The sequence below is a fragment of the Salvelinus alpinus genome, chromosome 36 (assembly GCF_045679555.1).
Source record: "Salvelinus alpinus chromosome 36, SLU_Salpinus.1, whole genome shotgun sequence".
NCBI classification, from domain to species: Eukaryota; Metazoa; Chordata; class Actinopteri; order Salmoniformes; family Salmonidae; genus Salvelinus; species Salvelinus alpinus.
The window spans coordinates 16,252,635-16,277,061 of NC_092121.1; the positions used below are offsets into that span (position 1 = coordinate 16,252,635).

At 45.7% G+C, this 24,427-nt stretch overlaps 2 protein-coding genes across 2 annotated transcripts; both read right to left on the reverse strand.

Moving 5' to 3' along the window:
• Window positions 1-332: 332 nt before the first annotated feature.
• On the reverse strand, window positions 333-1,805 carry LOC139564953 (serotonin N-acetyltransferase-like). Its single transcript, XM_071384895.1, has 3 exons — window positions 1,519-1,805; window positions 1,058-1,212; window positions 333-873 (listed from the first exon to the last, which is right to left on the reverse strand). Exons 1-3 carry the CDS (start codon window positions 1,667-1,669, stop codon window positions 412-414), a joined length of 768 nt encoding a protein of 255 aa, XP_071240996.1. The 5' UTR covers window positions 1,670-1,805; the 3' UTR covers window positions 333-411.
• A 1,052-nt stretch (window positions 1,806-2,857) lies between these two features.
• On the reverse strand, window positions 2,858-23,905 carry LOC139565141 (sphingosine kinase 1-like). The gene is made up of 5 exons (XM_071385252.1): window positions 23,386-23,905; window positions 14,094-14,243; window positions 10,584-10,678; window positions 10,306-10,421; window positions 2,858-6,717 (listed from the first exon to the last, which is right to left on the reverse strand). The coding sequence occupies exons 1-5, from the start codon at window positions 23,810-23,812 to the stop codon at window positions 5,865-5,867; spliced, it is 1,641 nt and encodes a 546-aa protein (XP_071241353.1). The 5' UTR covers window positions 23,813-23,905; the 3' UTR covers window positions 2,858-5,864.
• Window positions 23,906-24,427: the final 522 nt, after the last annotated feature.

The following is a 24,427-nucleotide window of genomic DNA, read 5'->3' on the forward strand; positions in this document are numbered from 1 at the left end:
AGAGGCACGGTTGAGCTGCTAAGCCTGGTAGTCAGTGACGTCAGTCCATATACCGTCAGAGAGGAGGGGGCTTGCAACCCAAACCTTCAGACAAAACTTACAATAAATAAAACGGGAACATTTGCAGTAAAAATATAATCTCACACAGACAGAAGTCACACGATATTTGTTCTAACATTCATTAGCATGTAGCTAGTTAACGTTGAAATAGTCACATATTAAATAACGTTAGGTATCTGAAATTAAAACATTGTGATAAAGCTTAAAGACTCCCTGCATTGGTCATGCATGTATGGTGTGCACTTTAGACTACCATCTTAGATATAAATGTAAATGTTTACATCACTTTATTTTACATCATAGTTGATATGTACAGCAGGAATCTAATATCTTACTCAGTAAAAAAAAGATTTACACATCCGCAGGCTCAGGCTCAGGCTCAGTCCTCTGAGTCTCTTCCTCCAATAACAATGCAGACTCACTCCTCTGAATCGGTTCCTCCAATAATAACACAGACTCAAGCCTCTGAGTCTGTTCCTCCAATAATAACGCAGTCTGAGGAAAACCAATAGCTTCACTGTTGCGCCGCATCAGGGCATGGCCCCTCACAGGGTACTGCATCTCTGTGAAGGTCAGTGATGCCACCGTGATGGAACAGCGGCCCTGCACCTTGAAGCCAGACTTCTGGTAGAAGGGAACCAGGAAGTCCTCACACATGAGCACAGCACGGCGCACATAGGGCAGGCAGCGTAGATACTGCAGGTAGCGCCACATCAGGATAGGGCCCTTGCCCTGCTGCCGGAAGGTCCGGTGGACCGCCAGCACATGGATATGAACTGTGGAACCTTTGGGCTTGTGAAGAGTTAGGGCGTCCTGCAGCAAAGGAAAAATGCAAATGTAGCTCAAGTAAAGTTCATTCAATAATGTGTACGGTGATGTAATACAGAGCACCTGATTTCGAAAAACTATCAGTGAGCTAATAAAAACACAGGAAGATATAGAGTAAATGACCTATGAATCAATAGGAAATGATATAACATCATAGAAGGTGTCTTACTAGGGTGAGTCTGTCCTGGTCCCATTGGGACCCAATGATGAAGGCTACTAGTCTCCCCTCCTCAAACCAGCCCATGGACAGCTCTGGACACAGCGTGAGGAAATGACGCACCTCATCAAGGTGGAGCGGGCAGTCTCCTGACACAGAGATAAAGGCTGGCGGAGGAAAAGAGAGACACACGTTTTCATCATCTTTGAACTCACTGTATTTAAGAATGCCAAGGCGTATCCGTATCAGTGCATTAAACCTATAACAAGGGATTAATACAAAGTGTTATGGAAATCAAGAGACAGACTAGCGCGCCCAGTCAACGTGCGTAAAGCCCAAGGAGAGGCTGTTGGCACGAGTTTTACGCGTGACTTGAGTACCCCTGATAACGCTCATACATTGTATATTCGTGACATTAATTCATAACACATAATACATACACACATTTAGAACTGAATCTATGGACAACTTACCCTCTTTCTCGATTTCGAACACGCTGATGGCATCTTGCGTGTTGAGCGGTCGGAACTCACTTGCTGGCAGTGTGTGTCTTCTTTGACGCCCAGGAGAAACAGAAGGGGAAAGGCGCGGTTTCAGGAAAGGCAGGGCGCCCACTAGAGACATTTTACAACTTTTATAACTCTAGTTGGATTACTTCGATATTCTTCTGTTCCTTCTATTGTTGTTTGTTTGCACAAGTCTTCTCTCTTGGCTGTTACACGAGGGTTAATCTTCAGTTTCCTCCTCTTGTTGGGACAGCCTGTGCACAGATGACCAAGAGGGAGTAGAATCCGTATTTATAGGATGTGGTCCATGTAGATGTGAGTCATTTTACCATTTAGAATATGAATAGTACGACGTCGGTGCTCATGAATGAAATAATAGAATTTGGAGCGAGGGGGAGTGGAGAGCAATTAACTAGAACCAGAAATTAAGCGACCTGAGGTCAGCTGCTTTACGCACAAATGGCAGTGTTGTGACAACCTGTTTATTAATTGCCTAGAGAATTAATGTAACACAGAATAGAGAATTAACACACTGAATGTAATGCATTTACAATATGTTTTTTCCTCTGCCATTCGATATTTGATTGCCATCATGTGCAGATACTCATATGCAGATACTCTGAAATGATATGGTAACCGACAAGAGCACTGTAACTGAAAATAACGTTGCTTTACTTACCTGATACAATCTCATCCGAACACTCTCTACCTGCCTTATTGTCTTATCTCACCCTCTCTTTATCTCCTCCCTCCTCTCTCTCTTGCGTGCCCTGAAAGACGTCCACCTCTTCATTATAAAGCCAGTGATTATTACTATGTCACGTGACAGATTATAGAAATTGTTTCCACAACTCGGCGTATTAGCTTCTATCGTCATCCCTTGAGTTTGACTGACACATGGCAAAGTGGATATTCTCCTGTATATTTGGGAGATATAGTAGGCATGGAGTAATTGTGGTCAACTCTTGCTCCAGCCAAGTTCTCTATACCGGTCTCCTTAGTATAGGCCTACAAATGATATTACTTAGTGGTTACTCTCTCAACAGGTGGATATTTAGAATGGGTATCCATGGTTAGAGGGAGAGAAGCTATCAGCAGTACTGACATTGGAACACTGCTATCATAAAGATAAGATTAGTCTGGTCCTAAAAGCAGAACTATAATACACCCTCAAATACACAACACCTGTAATGGACAATATTAACCCCTGGATTATCATTTTCACTTTATATAAAAACTAAAAAGACAATTAACATTGTTGATGCTCTCTGGAAAAGATGGTTGCTAATGATGAACAAGACAGAACTCTTGAAGAATTTGGGAATTTTATTACCATTCAGACAGTCGATACAGCATGATTCATGTATTTAGTTGTGGTTCTTACTAAATGAAACACTGGAAAAATATAGATCTCTCTCCTACACGGAAATGATGACATACAAAATGACATGAATGCAATGAGAAGACTACAGCAGTATTTGAATATTAATAACAGTACTATGATGTAGTCACTCCACAGTCCACCCTACCAGCCAAGGGTACAGGACACAGAAGATAACAGTAGTTCAACACAATTGCAATTACTCCACTCAGATGTGTTGAGACCGGTTGTTTTTTGTACATATTACATAACAGTCACTAGGGTCAGCCAGGGTCAGCAATGGATGTCCGCTTGTCTGTTCGGTTGAGGAGAGATTATATTCGTTTGAGGAGAGATGATACTCAGTATACACTGTCTAGCATGAGCTACCGTACCTGAGGTGATTCAAATGCAGGTTTTTGATATTCAGATGGAAATATGATAAGTGATTGTAGTTTAATTCAAAATGGCTCGTAATTGTTTTCATAACCTGGATACCAGTATGCTAGTGAATCAATGCAACCAAACATACAATGAATGAAAGTGAGCTATCATAAGATTTTATACATTACTACTGTTGTACCATAGAAACAAATGTGCAAGTACTTTGTCAGAACTTACACCACTTGCACTGCAATGACTGTTTAAGGTAAATCCACTAGGGGGACCCCTCACACTGCATAAAGAGCAGTGAGGCGTCCCAGAACGGGCCACATTAAAAGAACTTGCATAGCTAATCTCTCAATTTGGATATGTGTTTTTACTTGTGTATGCATGGTCTATGACCTTGTCAACACCACCAGCAGAGCCTGACACACGAGGATTAGGTAGGTAGATAGGTATGTATGGGGTAAAAGGTACCGTACAGTATGTTTAATATTTTTATCATAAATTATTTATCCAGCATTTCACTGTACTTGTGCATGTGACAAATAAAACTTGAACTTTTATTTATCTAAAGGCATATCAAAGTCAGGTACAGGCACAGAAATGGAAGATTGAAATCAGAATGGGAGAAGTTAATATCACATCTGCAGTCAGCATACCTTCAGGAAGAGTCATTTTAAGCATCCTTTTAGATTCATTATACAGTACATTAAAACCATTCCACCCATATGACATTTTGATCCAAACCAAACCAAGTGTGGGCTCTAGGATTAGTTAAACCAGTAATTGTTATATCTCTGGGGTGAACCCGACCTGGCATGAACTGGTGCGAGTAGAACTGATGATAATGCTCACATCTGCTCCAGTGCACTAAGCTCATCATCTCCGCCCTGACAAGAAAAAGGCCCCAGCAGAGAGCACAGCACTCTGGCCTGGTCGCTCCAACTCTTATTGATCGAGTCAATGTGCAAAACCCACTGACCCATGCAGTGCTGCGTAGTGCAAATCCTTGTTTCCCTTCTTAGTGTGTGCTTGGACAGAAAACAACAGAAATATTTATATTATTTTATCTACAATAAAACCGTTCATAAAAATCGACAATGTGCTGTATCTTCTTCAACTGCTTGTAGTTCTATCAGCTAGTATTTTTCATTCACACATAAAGCTTCAGAATAAGGACACATTAGGTGCTGATGGCTCCAAAATCTTGTGAAGGAGGAGGGAGTACAATCTTAACACAGCTAGAAGAAAGGGATCATATGTAGCAGACGAGACCATCCCCCTCCCTGCTAAGTGCTCCAGATCTGAAAGGGAGAGTCAAGCCTGTGTGTTTGTGTGTCAGGAAGGAGGTGGTCCAAGAAGCATGTTGGCTAGAGCTGCAGCAGCAGCAAGAAGCATGTTGGCTAGAGCTGCAGCAGCAGCAAGAAGCATGTTGGCTAGAGCTGCAGCAGCAGCAAGAAGCATGTTGGCTAGAGCTGCAGCAGCTGTAAGAAGCATGTTGGCTAGAGCTGCAGCAGCAGCAAGAAGCATGTTGGCTAGAGCTACAGCAGCAGCAAGAAGCATGTTGGCTAGAGCTGCAGCAGCAGCAAGAAGCATGTTGGCCAGAGCTGCAGCAGCAGCAAGAAGCATGTTGGCTAGAGCTGCAGCAGCAGCAGGAAGCATGTTGGCTAGAGCTGCAGCAGCAGCAAGAAGCATGTTGGCTAGAGCTGCAGCAGCAGCAAGAAGCATGTTGGCTAGAGCTGCAGCAGCAGCAAGAAGCAGGTTGGCTAGAGCTGCAGCAGCAGCAAGAAGCATGTTGGCTAGAGCTGCAGCAGCAGCAGGGTAGGAGACAGGCAAGATATATAAGAAGGCAACCTCAGCTGGCCAGGTTCCTGAACCTCCACGCTGCTTGAACACAACCTCACTAGCACCTAACCCCTTCCACCCCATCCATTAAACGAAGAGGTAAAGTGGAGGTTTTCACTGATGAGAGAGAGAAGAGTAACCTAATATCATTGGTGGAGGTCTACAATGCTGCATTCTCCAACGTTGTGCTTCTCCATAGAGAACCTACATCCATGACTCGAACAGTATATCATGAGGTGGGAAGACCTTCATGTCAGGCCCGTGTCTCATCCTCCACAGAATGATTACCCCGGGGCTAGATAGCGGGCGTAGAGCTGGTTGCCTGCCACATCCTCGCGGGACAGAAGAATGTGCTTCTCTTCACGTGTGTCACACTTATTAAGTCAGACAGCGGAGCACACAAGGTACTCCTTAGCCGTGGGCCCCTCCCTACTAAACACACCGCTCACAACACACTATCATACACACACACTCTTAGCTGAGACCAGCCAGCTGCAAGAACACCCATGGCTTTGACCCTGAATGAAGCATGGAGAGGAAAGGGAGGATCTCTAAACAACAGGACACAGAGACATTCAGTATCTATATCTGTAGAAAAAAAGAGGGGGGATTTTCCAAAGGCTGATATAATGTCTTTGGCACTTTGTATATACAGTAGACAGAGTAAGAAAGGGAGTGAGAAGTCAGAGCTATGGGGAGGACAGACTCTCCGAGTAGATTCTCAGCCTGAGATGAGCCTGGCGATTCCTTCATGAACCTGGGCCTGTACTGGCCCGTACTCCACCATCTCCCCGTCCACAGTGATCGCTCCCTCGGGGGATAGAGGCTCCAGGCGAAAGGCCTTCACCCTCTCATACACAAGGTGTGGGCAGCCAATAGCCAGGTGGCCCCCCTTCTCCATGGTCATGAAGAGTGTGAGCAGGGCTAGCCTGGAGATGCCTGCACGCACGTACAACAGGTGGATGAAGCCGTCGTCTGCTGCGGCCCCAGGGGCGGCAAACAGGTCCTCAGCCAAGTGGGACTGGAACATGGCCAATACCAGTACAAAGTCTTCCTCATTCACTACTGTCCAATGATCAGGCACCGGCTGCTCTAAGGCTGGTAGGAGCGAGTCAGGAGGCCCCTTCTGGTTGACTGGTTGGGGCTCGGTCCTCATGGTTGTGATGGCAATGTTGGAGGAGTTGTGGGCGGTGTTGTGGTTGGAGTTTGTGCTGTGGTTGTGGCGAGAGTTCTGATTGGGGGAGCTGTTGGGCCCACAGGGTAGAGAGGAGCAGAGGGAGGAGTTCTGGGGTGTGAAGGGAGGAGCAGGCAGGTATGCCAGCCTACCCTGATATACCTTGAGGGAGGCCAGGCGCATCAGCGTACCCACCAGGAATCGCATGGGGCCAACGAGGCGGTACTTCTCGCTCTCGATGTCAACGTCGGCCACGAAGCCCCAGGCCAGGGAGAGGAAGGAGAAGATGCGCTGGCTGGAGGCCAGGTGGACAGAGACCAGGTCCAGCCGAGTCACCAGGCCTTTACACAGCAGGAAGCCACAGCTCAGCAGCAGCTCCTTACCCCAGGCCGGGGGAGACCTGCAGGGAGTAGCAGTCAGCTCACAGTAGACTGAGGCAGTTAGGTATCAGTCTGTGGTTCAATTGAGCCGGAGCTACTCCTTCACTTAAAAGTAATGACCCTAACCCTAACTCTAGAATGGTAATACATTGTACTTACAGCAGTAACCCTAACCCTCGCCATAACCCTAACCTTAGGTTCATGTCCACAAGCCGGTTAAATCCTAATCCCATTGTTTTAAAGTAACTGTTCAGTGAAAATCTCACTTTTAAATTCATATTCTGCTAACTCATACCCACATAATGTTGTTGACTTGTCCTATAGTCGTTTTTGTGGCCAAAGTATAACTTGGAGAAAAACTCAAAGTGACCGTTTCAAAAAGGCTTGCTATCTCCTCATAGAGTATGATGTCATACTCCTGAGGAGGATGAGCTGGCCAATCAGCAGTCTAGAGGAGGATGAGCTGGCCAATCAGCAGTTTACTCACATTAATATTTTTAATGACCGGTACACTGTACACCCACACCATTCTGTTGTCCTTTTTGGGAAGGAACACTATTTAACTCATATTGTAATTAACTATAGGTCATATTTCATAGAGATCTGGAAACGCTGGACAGTTACAGTACTTTAAACATAACCATCTGCACTGTCTAACTGTAAGATAATGGGGTTAGGGTTGAACTGGGGTGTGGACATGAAGCTAGGGAAAGGGTTGTGGCTAGGGTAAGGGTTGTGGCTAGGGTAAGGGTTGTGGCTAGGGTAAGGGTTGTGGCTAGGGTAAGGGTTGTGGCTAGGGTAAGGGTTGTGGCTAGGGTAACGGTTGTGGCTAGGGTAATGGTTGTGGCTAGGGTAATGGTTGTGGCTAGGGTAAGGGTTGTGGCTAGGGTAAGGGTTGTGGCTAGGGTAATGGTTGTGGCTAGGGTAAGGGATGTGGCTAGGGTAAGGGTTGTGGCTAGGGTAAGGGTTGTGGCTAGGGTAAGGTAAGGGATGTGGCTAGGGTTAGGGTTGTGGCTAGGGTAAGGGTTGTGGCTAGGGTAAGGTAAGGGATGTGGCTAGGGTTAGGGTTGTGGCTAGGGTAAGGGTTGTGGCTAGGGAAAGGGTTGTGGCTAGGGTAAGGGTTGTGGCTAGGGTAAGGGTTGTGGCTAGGGTAAGGGATGTGGCTAGGGTAAGGGTTGTGGCTAGGGTAAGGGTTGTGGCTAGGGTAAGGTAAGGGATGTGGCTAGGGTTAGGGTTGTGGCTAGGGTAAGGGATGTGGCTAGGGTAATGGTTGTGGCTAGGGTAAGGGTTGTGGCTAGGGTAAGGGTTGTGGCTAGGGTAAGGGTTGTGGCTAGGGTAAGGGTTGTGGCTAGGGTAAGGTAAGGGATGTGGCTAGGGTTAGGGTTGTGGCTAGGGTAAGGGTTGTGGCTAGGGTAAGGGTTGTGGCTAGGGTAAGGTAAGGGATGTGGCTAGGGTTAGGGTTGTGGCTAGGGTAAGGGTTGTGGCTAGGGTAAGGGATGTGGATAGGGTAAGGGTTGTGGCTAGGGTAAGGGTTGTGGCCTAGGGTAAGGGATGTGGCTAGGGTAATGGTTGTGGCTAGGGTAAGGGATGTGGCTAGGGTAAGGGTTGTGGCTAGGGTAAGGGTTGTGGCTAGGGTTAGGGTTGTGGCTAGGGTAAGGGTTGTGGCTAGGGTAAGGGTTGTGGCTAGGGTAAGGGTTGTGGCTCGGGTAAGGGATGTGGCTAGGGTAAGGGATGTGGCTAGGGTAATGGTTGTGGCTAGGGTAAGGGATGTGGCTAGGGTAAGGGTTGTGGCTAGGGTAAGGGATGTGGCTAGGGTAAGGGTTGTGGCTAGGGTAATGGTTGTGGCTAGGGTAAGGGATGTGGCTAGGGTAAGGGATGTGGCTAGGGTAAGGGATGTGGCTAGGGTAATGGTTGTGGCTAGGGTAATGGTTGTGGCTAGGGTAAGGGATGTAGCTAGGGTAATGGTTGTGGCTAGGGTAATGGTTGTGGCTAGGGTAATGGTTGTGGCTAGGGTAAGGGATGTGGCTAGGGTAAGGGTTGTGGCTAGGGTAATGGTTGTGGCTAGGGTAATGGATGTGGCTATGGTAAGGGTTGTGGCTAGGGTAAGGGATGTGGCTCGGGTAAGGGATGTGGCTAGGGTAAGGGATGTGGCTAGGGTAATGGTTGTGGCTAGGGTAATGGTTGTGGCTAGGGTAATGGTTGTGGCTAGGGTAATGGATGTGACAATGGTAAGGGTTGTGGCTAGGGTAAGGGTTGTGGCTAGGGTAATGGTTGTGGCTAGGGTAAGGGATGTGGCTAGGGTAATGATTGTGGCTAGGGTAAGGGTTGTGGCTAGGGTAAGGGTTGTGGCTAGGGTAAGGGTTGTGGCTAGGGTAAGGGATGTGGCTAGGGTAAGGGATGTGGCTAGGGTAAGGGATGTGGCTAGGGTAAGGGTTGTGGCTAGGATGTGGCTAGGATAAGGGTTGTGGCTAGGGTAATGGTTGTGGCTAGGGTAAGGGTTGTGGCTAGGGTAAGGGTTGTGGCTAGGGTAAGGGATGTGGCTAGGGTAAGGGTTGTGGCTAGGGTAAGGGATGTGGCTAGGGTAAGGGTTGTGGCTAGGGTATGGGATGTGGCTAGGGTAAGGGTTGTGGCTAGGGTAAGGGTTGTGGCTAGGGTAATGGATGTGGCTATGGTAAGGGTTGTGGCTAGGGTAAGGGTTGTGGCTAGGGTAAGGGTTGTGGCTAGGGTAATGGTTGTGGCTAGGGTAAGGGATGTGGCTAGGGTAATGATTGTGGCTAGGGTAAGGGTTGTGGCTAGGGTAAGGGTTGTGGCTAGGGTAAGGGTTGTGGCTAGGGTAAGGGTTGTGGCTAGGGTAAGGGTTGTGGCTAGGGTAAGGGTTGTGGCTAGGGTAATGGTTGTGGCTAGGGTAAGGGATGTGGCTAGGGTAAGGGTTGTGGCTAGGGTAAGGGTTGTGGCTAGGGTAAGAGATGTGGCTAGGGTAAGGGATGTGGCTAGGGTAAGGGATGTGGCTAGGGTAAGGGATGTGGCTAGGGTAAGGGATGTGGCTAGGGTAAGGGTTGTGGCTAGGGTAAGGGATGTGGCTAGGGTAAGGGTTGTGGCTAGGGTAAGGGTTGTGGCTAGGGTTAGCTTGGTTCGGGTTGAACAGGGGTGTTAGGGTTAGGGTTGTTCATAGGTTGCAAACCTTTATTCAACTGTGATAGATATCTGATGTTATACAACTTGCTGTGTATTTTGTTGTTGTTTTTCTGTTGATGTTGTATATGTAGGTGGCTCATATTTCACAAACAGCAGTAATAAAGGCGGTCCAGACACTACCTCAGTAGTAGTCCACTGAATTTCTAGTTGCTCTAGAACCCATTACATCACTCCATTAAAAGTAGCTATCAGCAACCGTCAAATAATGACTCTCCTTGGACTTTATGAAGTGTGAAGCTGAAGCAGACACTATCTCTCTCCCTTGTCTCTCGAAGAAATGTGCCTAATCTGCCCAGTCAGATAATTACATCCATAGAAAAGGGATAAATCACCTTCTTTGTCCAGGCCAGTTTTCCTATCGCATTCCATTCTACTGTACTCTATGCATTTAAATGTCTCATTAGTGGACTTACTTAGTGTAGTGGTGGACGGAGGCTGCCAGGGCGTTGCCCGAGCCCCCTGGTAAGATGGCCAATGGGGTCTGGATGGCCTCCTCCCAGTCCTCTCTCTCCAGAAGACCATTCAACACCTGACCGGACAGGCAAACACACACAAACAGCATCAGGCCATGACCCTCCAACTGAGAGTTGTACCCCACAAACCCCACTGCTTATTCAAACAGTCTTAGGGGAACTTTAGACAAGTTAGCTATGCTGGAAATGTGTTCATGCAGTGTCTATACTTATGGCACCTCGAACAGCAGCCCGTCTCCTGACAGGATGACCAGAGCGTCCCACTGTGACAGATCAGTCTCTCTCACCAGGTCCCTCGCATGGTTCTGGTGCTCTATGTGGGACAGAGAGAAACACCATGAGAGAGGGACAGCGAGAAGGAGGGAGGAAAGAGAGCGAGAATAAGGTCCGAGAGATGGCCTCCCTTCACCAGAAGCCCCCAGGGAGGGATCAGTGGGATGGGAGAGAAAAGAGATTCAATTTCCCTCTATCAGTCCATACATATCACATTAGACCATGCAGTGGCTATTCAACTGGCCGATGGCAGTCTTCAAAGCAGCCAGGCCTTAGTGCAAACATCTGCCACTGCTGTGATGGTTAATGTGACGACTGGGGCCGACTCTGTTTGTTTAGTGGAGTTTTTATTGGAGATGTCCTTGAGACAGTCGCGCTGCAGGGGGTCTTATTGGATCCCCCCTAAGCACACTGTCTAGCACCATTCTGCCAGCTGAGACTCGTGTTCTGCAGCAAATATCAGCTCTGCTAAAGGCAGTACTGTGTTTGTTTGTTATTGCAATTGTGTGTGTCTATGTCTGTGTCTGTGTGGGTGTGTTGAGGCATTGTCATCACAAGGGCATTACTTTTCTGCTTGAGTTATCGTATGTTTTGAGGTTTGAAAAATGACCAGAAAAAACTCCATTACTACATCCACCCCCCTCTCCTCCTCCTCTCCTCTTCCTCTTCCTCTCCTCTTCTCCTCCTCTCCTCCCCCTCTCCTCCTCCTCTTCTCCCCCTCTCCTCCTCCTCCTCTTCTCCTCCTCTCCTAGCATAACATGTATCTGTCCCCTAGCCCTCCCTCACCCACTGAGTTACCTTTAAGTCCATGCTGTTTGGTATGTATGGGGAGACTGAGAGCGGAGTGATGTGGTCCTGTGCTGTCAGGCAAAAGCAGAGGGAGGTTGTTGCGGCTGACTCAGCACTCTATGCTGCTGGCTGGAGGCTGAGGCTGCACTTCCCAGCCCTCTCCTTATTCACGGGGTCAGTGCCACATGCAAACACACATAGACAGGGGCTACCTCACCATCTCTTGACTTTCTGGATTTTACGTAATCCTCTCTTCTGATGAGCTATAGCTTGGTAGCTACTCTCTGTTAATGTGATATGAACCAAGGTCCCTTTTGGGTTAGGATGATACCGCATGCCCAATATAACGTTTTTTTGCTTTCAGTTCCTGAATACATAGCTACTTGAACATTGAACTGTTTTCCACATGAGCTCCCTCAGTTTCTGAGGGAGACACACACATGCAGGTGCACACAAGCACATGAACACACACCACAGAAAACCCCAGATTTACCCCCTCGCTGAAAGACGATCCTCTCAGTGTGCCTTAGTCCTCTGGCATAGACTAGTAGGTGACATGATAGTTCTGCAGGGCTCCATTCCCTAAGTGGAGGTGGCGCTGGTTAATCCACTCAGACAGGCTAGCTACAGTACCCAGGCAGTGGAGGGGGAGCAGTGCTAGCTGAGCGCTAGCTGAGAGAGCCTCTGGTGACCCATATTCTCCCAGCCCCAGCTCCCAGCAGTCCCAGGTCGGCATCGTCACGCCGACTGTCGGTAATTAGACTGCCTTTTTTCATGTCCCCTGGGACTGAACTCACACTCTTTCTCCTCTCTCTCTGTTCTCTCCTTTTTCAGTTGTTTCAAAGATTAAGAAGGCATTGAACAACTCATAGGTGTCTTGGTGATGGTTTGTAACGCTGGCAGATATAGCTTCTTGTCAGCTATACCGGGTGATGGTTTGTAACGCTGGCAGAGATAGCTTCTTGTCAGCTATACCGGGTGATGGTTTGTAACGCTGGCAGAGATAGCTTCTTGTCAGCTATACCGGGTGATGGTTTGTAACGCTGGCAGAGATAGCTTCTTGTCAGCTATACCGGGTGATGGTTTGTAACGCAGGCAGAGATAGCTTCTTGTCAGCTATACCGGGTGATGGTTTGTAACGCTGGCAGAGATAGCTTCTTGTCAGCTATACCGGGTGATGGTTTGTAACGCTGGCAGAGATAGCTTCTTGTCAGCTATACCGGGTGATGGTGAAGTATAGGTGGTGGTGTTAATGTGTAGCTGAAGGGATTTCTAAAAGTCTTTCTGGCTCCTTGGATTGTTCCTGCTGCTCAAAGATACCTGACTTTTATTCAGTGAAAGGTTATGCAGAGTTCAGTGACTTTGAACTCATTGCTACTGTTAGTGAAAAGCAGTTGAAAGTATATAATACTGGGAGCAGGGGAACCAACAAGGCAGTGCCAAACAGTCAAACACTGTGTGTGTGTGTGTGTGTGTGTGTGTGTGTGTGTGTGTGTGTGTGTGTGTGTGTGTGTGTGTGTGTGTGTGTGTGTGTGTGTGTGTGCGTGCGTGCGTGCGTGCGTGCGTGCGTGCGTGCGTGCGTGCGTGCGTGCGTGCGTGCGCATGTGTGTGTGCAATCAGGGCAGTGTGATAATAGGGTTCAAGCAGGTAGGTGTGTAAGGGACTGAGTGTTGACCAGTGTGTGTAGGGGACTGACCAGTGATGACCAGTGTGTAGGGGACTGACCAGTGATGACCAGTGTGTAGGGGACTGACCAGTGATGACCAATGTGTAGGGGACTGACCAGTGATGACCAGTGTGTGACCAGTGTGTAGGGGACTGACCAGTGATGACCAGTGTGTAGGGGACTGACCAGTGACGACCAGTGTGTAGGGGACTGACCAGTGATGACCAATGTGTAGGGGACTGACCAGTGATGACCAATGTGTAGGGGACTGACCAGTGATGACCAGTGTGTAGGGGACTGACCAGTGATGACCAATGTGTAGGGGACTGACCAGTGATGACCAATGTGTGTAGGGGACTGACCAGTGATGACCAATGTGTAGGGGACTGACCAGTGATGACCAATGTGTAGGGAACTGACCAGTGATGACCAATGTATGTAGGGGACTGACCAGTGATGACCAATGTGTAGGGGACTGACCAGTGATGACCAACGTGTAGGGGACTGACCAGTGATGACCAACGTGCAGGGGACTGACCAGTGATGACCAATGTATGTAGGGGACTGACCAGTGATGACCAGTGTGTAGGGGACTGACCAGTGATGACCAACGTGCAGGGGACTGACCAGTGATGACCAACGTGCAGGGGACTGACCAGTGATGACCAATGTGTAGGGAACTGACCAGTGATGACCAATGTGTAGGGAACTGACCAGTGATGACCAATGTGTGTAGGGGACTGACCAGTGATGACCAATGTGTGTAGGGGACTGACCAGTGATGACCAATGTGTAGGGAACTGACCAGTGATGACCAATGTGTGTAGGGGACTGACCAGTGATGACCAATGTGTAGGGGACTGACCAGTGTTTAGGGGACTGACCAGTGATGACCAATGTGCAGGGGACTGACCAGTGATGACCAATGTGTAGGGAACTGACCAGTGATGACCAATGTGTAGGGAACTGACCAGTGATGACCAATGTGTAGGGAACTGACCAGTGATGACCAGTGTGTAGGGGACTGAAGCCTCGGTGAGCATGGGCTCGATTTGCCCAGAGAAAAGCTGGAGAGCCTGGCCCCGCCCACTCTGGGGGTTCACCAGAACCATGACCCTGCAGGGCCGCCGTACCTCATAGTACTTCACATCTGAGAGAGAGAGAGAGAGAGAGAGAATAGAAAAAGAGAGCAATAGAGTGAGAGATGTAGATAAACAGAAGAGGGAAGAAGGAATAGTTTGTGAGTTGGTATTCTCAAGCTGTCAAGGGAATAATTGCTCCACTTAATTTTCTAGTATCAAGGAAACATCAATCATGCAACTCTCCATTGTCTTCCAAAATGTTTTTCTGACATCAATCTCAGACATGTCAAAGTGGTTATGAAAGGAGTCTCTACCCTCTAGATCCCTTGGCAGAAAACCATTGTTCAAAAAGATAGCATTAAACAGTGATACCAAGGGCAGTGACACCATTCACTCACAGATGGTGCTTGACGTTATTGTTTTTGTGACCCACTTATTTTTCCCCAGAAATGTAAGTCAAACAAAACACATGCCACCTCAAGTCATTCGCCTAATGTTGAAGTTGATGATATGCTCTGGAACTTTGGCGAATACTAAGTATTTTTTAAACCTGCCGCTTTGGGCTGGATGTGTCAATCTGAAGTTTTACCTAAATTAGCCACAAATCCCTAGTTTGAAAGCAACAGTTTTTCTGTGCTGCGCTATTTTCCCTACATTTTCCCACAGGTGGGCCAGCCCCCTAGCAATTTGAGTTGCAGCGAATGAGCTTCAGCCCCTCACAATTTGAGTGAAAGCTAGCAAGATGCACACAGAGCAGAGCGAGAGAGAAAGCATTGACGTGGTGCACATATCTGCACATAAGTGAGGTAACACAATTTTCGGGGACCACTTTTGGCTCATGAGTGCTACTTTCAGAACTACTGGCTAAAAAGTATACAAAACTACCGGAGAATGTGGTTATCTTTACAATTATTACCAGACACCAACGGATTAATTAAAAGCTGGCTGAACTTGTTCAGATGTTGCAGAGCCCCATGAGAGATCATTTCAGAGACAGTTGTTTTTAACTCAGGATGAACTCCTAGCCTCTGATACTGTAGTTACTATAGATGCCCTTGTCTTTCTGCACAGGGGACAGTGTCTTCTCAGAGGCCATAGTAAATCATAAGAGAGATTTAGGGCTGTCCCCGACAAAAACAAATCTTAGTCGAGAGTCGTCTGTTCTTTCGAACAATAGATTGCTCCAAATTTAAAAACATGTGTTTTTCCATTTATAGACACACCCTATGTTTGAATACAATCAACTATATGCAGGCTACTTATCTTGTCTGATGCTTTAAGCACTGCGATTAAAAATTAAGACACACAAATTACTAAAGAGGAAGCTAGAGATCAATAAGCCTAACCTGTTCCTGACCCGACCCTCCTCCTCTCGCTGCTGCTGGGCTTCGCAGATTCTGCCATTATGCTCCTGAAGTTGCCGGTAATAGGATACACCAGCGGATGGCAACCTTTTCCATTTGGAGTGCCAAGTTATCATACCATTTCTCCTGATCTGCGTGCCAGTTATGATTTTCATATGCACATATTCGTGGAACAGTTTCATTTAATTTATATTAAAGTCCTCATGTCTCAAAATCAATTTCATGTGGTTAATCACAATTCTATCTAAATTAATATTATTCAAATAAAAAAATTACTTCTATTGCCATTGCTAATATGTAAAAATATCCTGGGCTCTCAGAGTTTCCCAAACAGACAAAGCTGTAGGCTATTTGCGCAAGGGATAAGAAGTAATCAGGCAGGCCTATTTTATGACGTTTCAACCGGATCAGAGCATGAGATTTATTTTTTCACCCTTTCAGGCTGAGTGGTTATCAAAAGGGAGCAAATTTTTCAATTAGGCTACGTTAAGGAACTATTGTCATTCTCAATGGATGTAAAAACAGACTTTGTTTATTTGCTGTTTGAGGCGAAGGAAAAATGACTTTGAGAAACTCCACAGTGATGGTGAGTTAAGACAATCAGAAATAGTATCAGATCCCCAAATGGGCACATTTATAGGTCTACATTTGCGTGCAGGCCAGGTAGCCTAGGCCTACTTCTATGTGTAATCAGGTGCATGTACTTACTCAAGATTGACAGAAGCGCTTCAAACAAAAGACAGTGAATAAATTGACAACTCGGAAATGGAATGAAATAAACCAAAACTTAGGTTGTGCACTCTGCCAACAACGTTTCCACTCCTACAATGACAAGACTGTAAAAATAATATAGTTTTTAGCTTACAGCACCTGGTATTCCCAGGCGATCTCCCGTCCCAGTACTAACCAGCCCCGACCCTGAACAGGCAGTTTGGTCACAAGCATATTTTGTTTACCCCGTTTTCTCCCCAAATTAAGTCCCTTGGCTCATCTCTGGAACTCCTCAATTTGCTCGGGAGAGGCGAAGGTCCTCCGAAACATGACCCGCCTGGCCACCTACTTCTTATGACACTGCTCACTTAACCCGGATGTCAGCCGCACCAATGTGTCAGAGGAAACACCGTTCAACTGATGACCGGAGTCAGCTTGCAGGCGCCCGGCCCTGTCACAAGGAGTTGCTAGAGCACGATGAGCCAAGGGAAGCCGCACCGGTCACCCTCCCATACCCCGGATGGCCAATTGTGAGCAGTCCTATGGGGTTCCCGGTCACGGCCGGTTGTGACACAGCCTGGGATCGAACCACGGGCTGTAGTGATGCCTCAGTAATGCGGTGCAGTGCTTTTTGACCGCTGTGCCACCCAGGACCAGTAATTATGATAAGATATTGAATGTATTAACATAAATTACCATAACCAAACAAACATTCCAAATGAGAATTTATGGTAATTAACGGTAAATGTACTACTGGTGATACTGCGGTCTGCCATCCCTGCGGCCTCAAAATGGATTAGTCCACATAATTTAAAAAATATATATTTGCCACTGCTCGACTAAAGAAATCTTGGTCAAGCAACAGCCTATCGACCAAACAATCGACCAATCGACTAATTGGGGTCATCTTTACAGAGATTACACTTGTTTGTGGTTATGAGTAGTACTTCAGACGCAAATTAACCTTGTTAGACATTATCAGTACCGGATCAAGGTTGGCAGTTGAGCATTATCCTCTGAACCCTGCATGTGCCACATGCGGAAGCAACTTCCCACCAGTGAATGTGAGTCCGGTTCTGCTGGGCATTGGAACCGGTCCTATGGGCCTAATTGGACCCTTGGGAGCAGTGAAACAGCCATCGCACTGCCCTGTGAATTCCATCCTGTAGCCTCATGCCAACAGGACTGGCACCAGTACACCCTTACCCTGCTGTGCCACTGTCCCTCCACACAAGGCCCCTCTGTCTGGTTCATGCCCAGTGCCGTCTGAGCGGAAATGGCCTCCCCTGTCCCTGCCCAGAAATCCAATTACCTGGAGTGGCACCTCCTACTCATTTGGCTCCTTTGCAGGGAAAGCAGAGGTACCGAAATATCTCAAAGTGAGGTGTGAAACCATCAGAAAGAGCAGTATTAAGACAGTATCAAAACACAATCTTGCTAACTCTTCCCCATTCATACAAAGGGTTGCCATTGTATTTTTTTCTTCACACTACACAATGTGGCTTTTATACACTAAAGGCTCTGACTTCATGTCTTTCAGACACAATGGTGGATGCTGCCGTTTGGTACATAACTTTTAGGGTCCGTTTTTCCACTCAAGTGAGGTCAAATGAGCTCTATAAAATGCTCTCAATACAATGAGCCAAATAAAGGCTTCAATAAAACAGTTCAGGGATGACAGAACAATCGCTGCCTCCTCAGGGGTCAAAGCCAATGCTGTAGTCCTTGTGCCTCAAATACAGAGGCGGTTTAACATCCTCCCCTGACAGCTTGTGAGTAGGAATTCAGCACCGCCTTAACCACCACAGAACATGAGATATTTCCATGTAAGCAATATCATGCTCTGCTGTATTCTGCTGTGTTTCCTGTCTCCTGACTCCTTCAGTCTCCTGTAGCAGTACATTAATAGTTGCTTGGGGCTAAAACTAAAGACGCAAACTAGACGTTGGTCTACTCATTAACTTGGTAACGTTAGTTTTAAACATAGGGCCTCCCATTGTTCAAAAGCCTTCAGCTCCCAGAAGCCTCAGAGTATATTTCGAGGAAGCATTTCCATGGTTCCTGGGTCAGTAAGAGGTGGGCTCTAACATATGTGCTCACAGGTGATCTAATCAATCAAAGACCGGTTATCATTATTAGGTCTATTTATGGTACAATTGGGTATGGAAAACATATTAAGTTGACATTAAAAGAAGTGTACGTTTGTGCACCTATGGACTGCAACTAGAAATACTGTATAGCTTGGTGTTTCACTTATCACAGGAAAAAAACTCCTTCACATGGATACAGCACGAAAGCAAAGCTATCCGAATTGAAGTTGGTTATCAGAGCTTGATAGTTACAAAAGTTTCAGTAGCAGTCATACAGGGTTCATTATAGCATTGTTTACACCTAGCGCTAACATGTGATCTGATCAATATGATCCAATAACTATGTGATCAAGGTTTGTCGTGTCTACACATTGTATTAAAATGTGTCTCTTATCCGTTCACTGTGTCCGCATTGTGACCAGATTAGCTGGTGCCTCCCTGTAAGCAAATTATTTGACAGATATTCTTTCAAAATAACATGAATGTATTTATTTTAAGACAATTACTGAAGCCGTAAATCAATGGTGGTATCTGTCAATGATGTTTGAGGCTGGTATAATGATAATTTAAATAGTTTGACCATTGCAGATCTGTTTACACTTGACTGATATCCAGACACAATCCGTGCCTGACTACCTCGGGAAGATCTGATTACAATCAAATCACAATGTGTCTTTTCATCGTCTACACCTGTCTAAAAAATGTGGGCACAATCATAATACTGACAAGATCAGTACAAAAGGCGCATGTTAGAACTAGGTATGAACAGGGCTTCTGTTTCAGGCGGTGATCTTCACCAGCCAAGTTGGTTACAGAAACAGTGAGGACCCTAAATAAAGAGCCAGCTCAATATTGTTTTTGATTTAATAATTAAAGCTTTGATGCCCATTCCCTAAGTCATATTTTGTAACATGCTGCCCAGAGTCATTTCTGTGGAAACAACCTTTTAGGCCCTGTGTGTGTGTGTGTGTGTGTGTGTGTGTGTGTGTGTGTGTGTGTGTGTGTGTGTGTGTGTGTGTGTGTGTGTGTGTGTGTGTGTGTGTGTGTGTGTGTGTGTGTGTGTGTGTGTGTGTGTGTGTGTGTGTGTGTGTGTGTGTGTGTGTGGCTGTGGTTAAGTGCCTGTGGGCAGATGTGACCCTGACTCATGCTGAAGGGCTGTCTGACAAGCAAGCTAGTGTGTGTGTTTCTCTGAGGAAAAGGGTAAACAGAAAGGTGAGGTGGCTGAGTAAGTACTAACAAGTACTGAGGCTGGGATCAAATTAACGGAACTGATTAACTGATCAACTTTGCTGTGTATAATCAGTCTACTACTAAAGCAATAAATATAGTATTACCAAACATGAATTTAGAACATAATATCTCTCATTATGTCCACACACTATTGCATTATTGCTTTGACACATCAATATAAGTGAAAACTAGCCAGAACACTGAGGAAAACAAAATACAATGCTGGTAGAAATGGCTTTAAGTGAAAGCTTGCTGTCTCAGGTGTCCCCAAGGTGTAACACTACCTCCATAACTCAGACATAGCTGGCATATCTGCAAACAAGCTTGAGTGAGTCCAAGATTAGGGTGGGGGGTTAGACACCCAGCCCACAGAGGTAGAGCCAGGGCCCTGACAGCCTGTCACAGGCAGGCCTGTCTGAGGGAGCAGAGCAGGAGACGAGGGCCCCGGGGGACCAGCCTGGCTGGGGTGAGAGGCCACTGATGTAGCAGGGGCACCGTTCAGCTCTTGTCTCCATCACTGAGAGACACTGTGGCGCCAGCAGAGCATTGGGCTGTAGGGCGATATCACAGTGACAAATACATACCCTCTCTGTGGAACACACACGGAGAGACAACATTTTGAAGTTTTAAAGCTAATTTCCTGCAATTTTACACATTTTGCCATGGCTTTTGACATGTTCTTATGCTATCTGAGTGACTCAAACATTATAACAAAATCAATGGGTGCCATGACGTTTTTTGAATTTTAGATTCTCCCAGAGTTTTTATTTTGGTGATTGTTAGTTATCAAAGATGATCTTATTAAAAATATATAGGTCCATTATCTTTTTTACATACTTCATATCTGGTTTTAGTCGTTTAAGTTCACACTGAAATTGTTTTACCTTCCTGAAAGTCAAGACAGACTGAATTTCTTTACAAAAATGCAGACATTCATTTTATGGTACCTCTAAGCATGGCAAATAGCAGGATATTACCTTCCATGGCCTTTGATGTGCAAAAGTACATCACATTGTTTGAGGATTTCGTTATTTACACCTCATTCAGTCCGTTATGACCTGGCTGTGACAGGAACTGAATGGTAGACTGCAGATACTTAAACACACACTGTGCAGTCCTTACACAGTCAAGCTGTAACTGAACCACAATAATAAAAAATAAATAAAGGAATATCTAGCATCTACAGTTTCAACAAAATGATGTGGTATTACGCACTGAAAGTGTCTGATAGCTTTTCCTAAACATTAACCTTATAGCAAAAAAAGCAATTGCCTTCTTAATCCAATTCCAATTCTTAATCCAGATAAAATGAAATTAATTAACATAAATATTCCTTTTGGGATTAGTCGGTCCCTCTGACTTTCATACACCCTCTAGAACAGAGATTAGTCGGTCCCTCTGACTTTCATACACCCTCTGTCCCTCTGACTTTCATACATTAAGGTCACTCCCCTCACCTGGTTGTCTAGGGCTTAATTGAAAGGCAAAACAAAAACCTGCAGACACTAGGCCCTCTATGGAATGAGTTTGACACCCTTGCTCGAGAACAAGGAATTAATGTGGCATATTTTGTTGCATCTATTAGCTTCCCATTACTCATTTAAAATACATAATATATTCTGTTGAATACTGTATTATTGTCTGGCCCGAATCTTGAATGCTAAAAAAAACGTATAAATTAATGATATCATTGCATTATGCATTAGTCACTGTACTACAGATGGAGAAGCCTTCTTGTACTAGAGCAGGAATCCTGAGTCATGCCACAGTTCATCAATTGTTAGCATTTCAATGGCTTATCATCAGTGGCTATCGATAGACACTTCATTAATATACCTCTCAGGTCAGGTTACCATCTGTCTTCTTGGCAAAGCTCTGACACTCCAACTCCTGCTGGCTCCAGGCCTAAGGTGCAACTCACACAAAGACCCTTGTCTCAGTTGCCTTGGACACCTAAAGGCCAATTCACGGGGCGACCTCATTCCTTATTCCACCAACACCTGACTCCATTTCTGGCAACCAACATTCCAAATCCGTCACTGTCAAATCAAATATCCGTTTCCTCTAGAACTATGCCACTGAGGGGTCTAGAGAGTGCCCCTAAGCATGGGCCCCTAAGCAGATAATAGGCAGGCACCCCTGTTTTATGGACAATTATCTTCACTCTGTCTAATGGGGAATATTTAAGATGAATAAAGTTGATATTCAGTTAAGATAATTAACACCATGCTTAGCATATGTATATGTTTTCCCGTTCTGTAATACATGATTTCCAGTGCTCTATTTATGATACTCATTTGTGTAGGGGTTGATGGTCACTAGCCCTGTCACTGAATGTTATGGATTGTTCTCATATCGTTCGATAGTGATTGACGCCAGAGCTACTGAAGAAACAAGGGCCGAGGACACAATGACATTATGAACACTGTGTGATTCTGTAGCGGCTGGCAAAGTCACTGTCTTTTATTTTGACTTCATACAAGGCTCTCGGGCTGATGTTTAGAGAATATTTGGTACTGTCTGATTAATATATAAGTGCCTTCTCAGAGAAGGACTGGCAGATGTTTTTTATGTTTCTATGCTGGAGGGTGTCTCCTTGTTGCAACTTAAACCGAATAGATGTATGATTGACTATATCCTCGACAGCTCTCCTTTTTATTCAGATGGAAATTCCCTTACATTCTGCCTATTTAGGCCCATGGCACATGCACTCCTATCTTATTTGTGTGACTGTTCTTGTCTATCAGCGTATCAGTGTTTTGTTCCTTGTCATGTTCTATGTTTTTGTGTGGAGCCCAGGAAGAATAGCTGCTGCTTCGCAAGAGCAAATGGGGATCCGAATAAACCAATAAAACCTAATCTAATAATGCAATTTAATGAAGCACACAATAATGTGAGACATTTCATCTTGTAGCAATAACTTGGATAAACTCAATTCAAAATAATGTGTGATATTTTGACAGAATGTCAGCATAATATTTTGTATATGGCTCTCCCTGAGGCAGCTTCATCCACACCAAATGATCTCCTCAGTGAGTGATAACTGGGTAACTAGCATCAGCAGCACTCTGTTTCATGTTCAGAACTGAAGGGTCAGTCGGGTCTCTGCACTAAGTCTATGACATGGAGCGAAGATTTCAAAAGCAGGCATTTGAATACGGTTGTGTTGTAATAAGGGTTTTCCTGATCCAAGACAACCGGCATAAGCACCATTAGATGAAAAACGATGAGTTCAATCACTTGTGTACTTGGGTTCAGCAATGTTGCTTTTGGGATGACTAAATTACCCCTTACAAATTATACAGAAATTTCACAGTTGCAAATCTATGCAAATGATTTCACTCCGAGAAGGGTAACTGGCAGTCATCCTCCCACAGCAGGTAAAGCTGGTTCTTGGGTGTGAGAGATGAACAACATTCCATTTCCAGGACATTCCATTTCCTTCTCCAAGCTTGCCCAGTCAGTTGGCACTTAAGCCTATCCTATTCTATAGAAACCGAGTAAGCAGGTTGTGAATTACTGGACCTTAGGTGCAGTATGGGATAAAGGTGATGGAAAGTTACCCTCACATTTTGAACTGAATTTATAAGCCCCATTTCCCTGGGCAGAGTATACAATTCCTCCTAAATAAATGAGGAAACATATAGACCCACAGTATATGGCAATGATGACAGACGTTTTCAGGTTATCCATATAAATAGCCTAAAGTTTGATGCTGTTTGGCTAAATTAAATTAGAACCTACGCCCTCATCAAACATAACTAAACCAGAAAGAAACAACTGTTTTATTTCAACTATGCAGCCTTGCTTCTCACCATGTCGTCGGGGTATCTGGCGGATAGAAGCCTCTCTGATGGCACGCGCCCATCTCTCTGCCTCTTGAAGATTGGTGAGAGGGTCCTGGACCAGTGCGACCCGAAAGCACTGCTCTACTTTCTGCCGGGCCATGCCTGTGCTTATCCGTCGCCTCTTGAACGGGTAGAAATAGGCTGTAAAGAACGCCCCAACGTCCGCTTCGTCCTCCACTTTATAAGCCCGGCAGCCAAGACAGTCAGCTAAATGGAAAACCACCTCATCCTGTCCAGGTGACGATGAGATCTTTTGAATAGTGAGAGCACTCTCAGTCAAACTCACAGAATATCTGACCTTTGCGTTGAGCGAGTCCGTGAATTCTCCATAAAGCCCTTCCACGACACCATTGTGCTGCCGGGATGGGTCCGGTTCGGCGATGTCGTTATCCATCCCGTGGACGATGTGATCCGCAGATCGGCGTGCAGTTGATGAGGATAACTGCGGCTGGCTGCCCCTGCCTGTTTGACTGCTATTGGACCCGGAGTCAACCAGCTGTTTTTCTTGTTGAAAGGTCTCTCCCTAGTGACTAAAAGGGGAATCACACACTGAGAAATGAAAGTTGGACAAGGATGCCCCATGCCAGGAATCCACCTCTTCTCATGGAATATAATAAATGTTTTGCATCTTGAGCAAATATTACCATAACCCATTTTCCTGCAGGCTACTGGTTACATTGTTGATCAGTTAGGCCTATTTACCGCTTTGCTATTTACCTCGTGGATAATGAATAGGCTAGGCTACTTAAAGAGCCCTATTTTACCAGTAGCAAATAATACGATCTATTGATGTTAGAATATTATTAGGAAAGACGAGATGCAATGCTTTAGATTGATTACTCTCTTATAGCCTCACCAAATGCAATTAGGTATTTTCAAACCAAGGCTCTCATTTGTCTATTTGTAGGCTATATGGTCAGAATATCCTATGTTGTTCAATCATTTAGCTCTAGACTACCGGTATATATATTTCCATTATTATTTCACAAAATCGGATATATGCCTGCTA

Coding starts and splice junctions, on each gene's coding strand:
- LOC139565141 (XM_071385252.1), bottom strand. CDS start 23,812: ATGGATAACGACATCGCCGAACCGGACCCATCCCGGCAGCACAATGGT. Junction 10,679..14,093: donor CTACACACTGGTCATCACTG/GTCAGTTCCCTA, acceptor TGTCCCACATAG/AGCACCAGAACCATGCGAGG. Junction 10,422..10,583: donor GAGACGGGCTGCTGTTCGAG/GTGCCATAAGTA, acceptor CTGTCCGGTCAG/GTGTTGAATGGTCTTCTGGA.
- LOC139564953 (XM_071384895.1), bottom strand. CDS start 1,669: ATGTCTCTAGTGGGCGCCCTGCCTTTCCTGAAACCGCGCCTTTCCCCT. Junction 1,213..1,518: donor GTTCGAAATCGAGAAAGAGG/GTAAGTTGTCCA, acceptor TTCCTCCGCCAG/CCTTTATCTCTGTGTCAGGA. Junction 874..1,057: donor ACCAGGACAGACTCACCCTA/GTAAGACACCTT, acceptor CCTTTGCTGCAG/GACGCCCTAACTCTTCACAA.